At 35.2% G+C, this 3834-nt stretch overlaps 1 protein-coding gene across 1 annotated transcript; it reads left to right on the plus strand.

Annotated features, from left to right (window-relative positions):
* LOC109821005 lies at positions 1401-2513 on the plus strand. The gene has a single exon (XM_020387200.1). It carries the CDS (start codon positions 1401-1403, stop codon positions 2511-2513), a length of 1113 nt encoding a protein of 370 aa, XP_020242789.1.

The raw sequence follows: 3834 nt of genomic DNA on the forward strand, positions 1-3834 counted from the left end.
GAAAAATGGAATAACACTTTAGTTGGTTATGTCCTCGGAGATAAACCTTTCTTTTCACACCTGAAAGGTTGTGTTGGTCGTCTTTGGAAACTTTCATGCTCACTTGATATTTATTCTAGAGAGAATGGTTTTTTTTCTTTTTTAAATTTGGTTCAAATGAAGAATTAAACAAGGTTTTAAATGGTGGCCCTTGGTTGTTTGATGGCAGATTGATTATTCTGAAAAAGTGGACCGAGAATATTGGATTAGAGAGAGATCTTCTTAACTCAGTCCCAGTTTGGATTAGATTTCCATCGCTGCACCTTAAACTATGGTCTAATAATATTATTGGGCGTATTGCTAGTCTTGTGGGTACTCCTCTTTATATTGATCAAGCTACGGCAACTGGTGAGAGACTAGCTTACGCTAGATGCTTTGTGGAGATCTCCTCTAACATGAAGCTTCCAAATTCTGTAAGGTTGGATCTAGGAAATGGAGAATGGCTAGAAACTACTGTTGAGTATGAATGGGTTCCTCCTAAATGTAGTAAATGCTTAAACTTTGGACATGTTGATTATCAATGTTCTGTAGAACTTGTTGAGAAATGGATCCCTAAAGAGACTGTTAATAAGGCTGAAAGGAGAAAGAATGATGGAATTCCTATTACAGTATTTTCGAAGACAGACATGATTGACAATCAGCAAAATGGTAAACCAGATATTATTCCTACCAATTCAGGAAATTTTATTATTTCTGGGTCAGGTTCTGATAACCCAAAAACTGTTATTGATATTGATACTCCTCCGGTAGTAGTCCCATGCTGTTCTGATAATGTGAATACAGATAGTAGAGTTCAGTCTGATTTAAACTCTGTATCTTCTACAAAATCTGATTCTATCTGTACTAATGCCATTTCAGGAAAAGATAATATTAATGCAGAGGATGTTTTGATTGAAGAAAATTTTTCAAAGGAAAATAAGGAGGTTGATGATAAAGAGGAGCTATATCAAATAATGAAGATGCAAATGCTGAGGAGTTGTTTCATGATGAAGCCGATAGAATTGATGTCCTTTCTGGAGCTGCAGACTTATTATAGCATAATGACTACATTGATACAGATTTGAATTTTGGGAATAATACTCATATCAAATCTATAAATTCAGGTATTCAAGATCAAGCCAAAAAAACATAGAGGTGAATGTATCTGTGCAATCTGATGGAGAAAATGGGAATGAAACAGGTATTGATTTTCCTATTGCTATTGACAACCCTGATTGGATAACAGGTAAAAATCAGCTGTTGATGAAGAAGAAATATAACCAGGTGAAGATAAATAGAGATTCTTCTTTAGGCCCTAAGAGAGTTACAAGGGCATCATCAAATACTACCTCATGACAATGTTATTTTGGAATGTAAGGGGCATGAACAATTTGAGTAGAAGGAAGGATATTAAAAGACATATCAAATCTTTGAATCCTAGTCTTATTGGTTTGTTGGAGACCAAAGTAAAACCTGCAAAGTCTTACAGAGTGTCCAAATGTTTCCCTACTCACTGGTCATACTGTAACAATTATACTACTTCTAGTAGAGGAAGAATTTGGGTAGCTTGGGATGCAGAGGTCTGGAATGGTACAATTTTATCTGTCACTTTACAACAGATAACAATAATGCTACAAAATAATGGTGGTCTCAATCTAATGTTGAGTGTCATTTATGGAGAAAATTCAGAAACATTAAGATCTACTTTATGGGATGATATTTCTGATATTCACTCTCAAATTAACACAATGCCGTGGCTTTTAGTGGGGGACTTCAATGTTTGTAGATACACATCAGAGAAAATTGAAGGAAGGAAGCTTACTGCAAGGAATCTGAAAGATTTCAATGATTGTATACAAAAATGTGGACTGTCTTATATCAAAAGTTCTGGTTCATCTTGGACATGGCATAATAAGCAACAAGGTAGATACAGAATATATGGTAAGTTGGATAGGGCCCTGAGCAACTCTTTTTTGATAGATAAGTTTTCTCAAATGTTTATAGAATATAAATGCACCTCTTCTAGTGATCATACTCCAGCCCTTGTCCATCTTATGCCCATCACTAGTTCAGGGCCAAAGCCATTCAGATTTTTTAACTACTGGACTCAATGTCAGGGTTATGAAGATGTGGTCAAAAGTGTCTGGAACATTTTAAAAGCAGGTACTCCAATGTTCAAGTTGGTTTCTAAACTAAAGGAATTAAAATCTGCTCTAAAAATTTGGTCAAAACAGCCAGGCATTTCAACAAAGGAAAATATTATAAAGTTGTCAAAACAGTTGGAGCACATCCAGAATGAGCTCAATAAAGACATGGAAAATGAGAGCTTGCAATCTACTGAATTAGCATTATGTTTCAAGCTAGATGGATGGTTAAGCAAGGAGGAGGATGAGATGAGGCAAAAGAGTAGACAATCATGGCTACAACAAGGGGATAGAAATACCCAGTTCTTTTATAATGCTATCAAACAAAGAATATCTATGAATAGCATATGACATCTGATTGACAAAGATGGTTCTCCTATCTCTTCTATTGACCAAATTAAAGTCATGGCTCCAAAATTTTATGAAGGGTTATTCAATCAAACATCATATTGGAATATTTTCCCTAAACTGACAGTTAAGAGAATTCTAACTGATGAAGCAAAACAATGGTTATGCAAGGATATAAGTTACAAGGAGATTAAGGATGCTCTTTTCCAGATGAATCCAGATAAGGCACCAGGACCTGAAGGTTTTAACGCCTATTTTTATCAACAGAACCGGAGTTTAATCAAGACTGATGTGGTTCTAGCAGTGAAGTCCTTTTTCTCATCAGGTAAACTCCTTAAACAGATCAATCATACTTTCCTCACCCTAGTGCCGAAATCACAAGAAGCATCTTCCATAAATGATTATAGACCAATATCTTGTTGCAATGTTATATACAAGATTATATCTAAAATTTTGAGTAATCGTCTTAAATTGGTGGTGGGTGAATTGATATAAAAAAAACAACATGCTTTTATGCAAGGGAGACATATAGGTGAATGTTCGTTATTGGCTCATGAATTGCTAAGGGATTTCTCTAAGAATCATGGGAAAAGAGCTTGTTTAAAAATTGATTTGCATAAAGCTTTTGATAGCATTAACAGAGAGTTTGTATACTATATTATGCACTGTATGGGTTTTCCAGTCAAATGGATCAATTGGATCAGGGAGTGCCTATCAACTGCAACTTTCTCAGTTCTTTTAAATGGTTCCCCTAATGGTTTTTTTAAGAGTAATAGGGGCATTAGGCAGGGAGACCCTCTATCTCCTTATATATTTGTTTTAGTGATGGAATTCTGGTCTATTGGGATGGAGCTGGCTACAATCTCAGGGGAAATTCAAAATTTTAGGAAGAATAAGAATCTGCAAGTCTCCCATCTCTTGTTTGCTGATGATATGCTGGTTTTCTGTAGAGCAAATAGGAAATCTTTCGAAGGTATAAACACTCTGTTAGATTCTCTGATTCTTCATACTGGTCTGAGTATCAACCGAAGCAAAAGCAGGATATATTACATCAAGGGTTGTGTTAATACAAATGATCTAAGCTCTATTGTGGGAATATCTAGAGGAACTCTGCCTATGAAATAAGGGTTGTGTTAATACAAATGATCTAAGCTCTATTGTGGGAATATCTAGAGGAACTCTGCCTATGAAATACTTGGGATTACCTCTATCAATAAATTATCCTAAAGCTAAGGATTTTATCTCCCTAATTGTTTTCGTCGAAAGTTACCTTAGTCATTGATTTCATTAAACTTTAAGCATTACAAATAAATTCAAACAACAA

Source organism: Asparagus officinalis, chromosome 8 (assembly GCF_001876935.1).
Source record: "Asparagus officinalis chromosome 8, Aspof.V1, whole genome shotgun sequence".
Lineage (NCBI taxonomy): Eukaryota > Viridiplantae > Streptophyta > Magnoliopsida > Asparagales > Asparagaceae > Asparagus > Asparagus officinalis.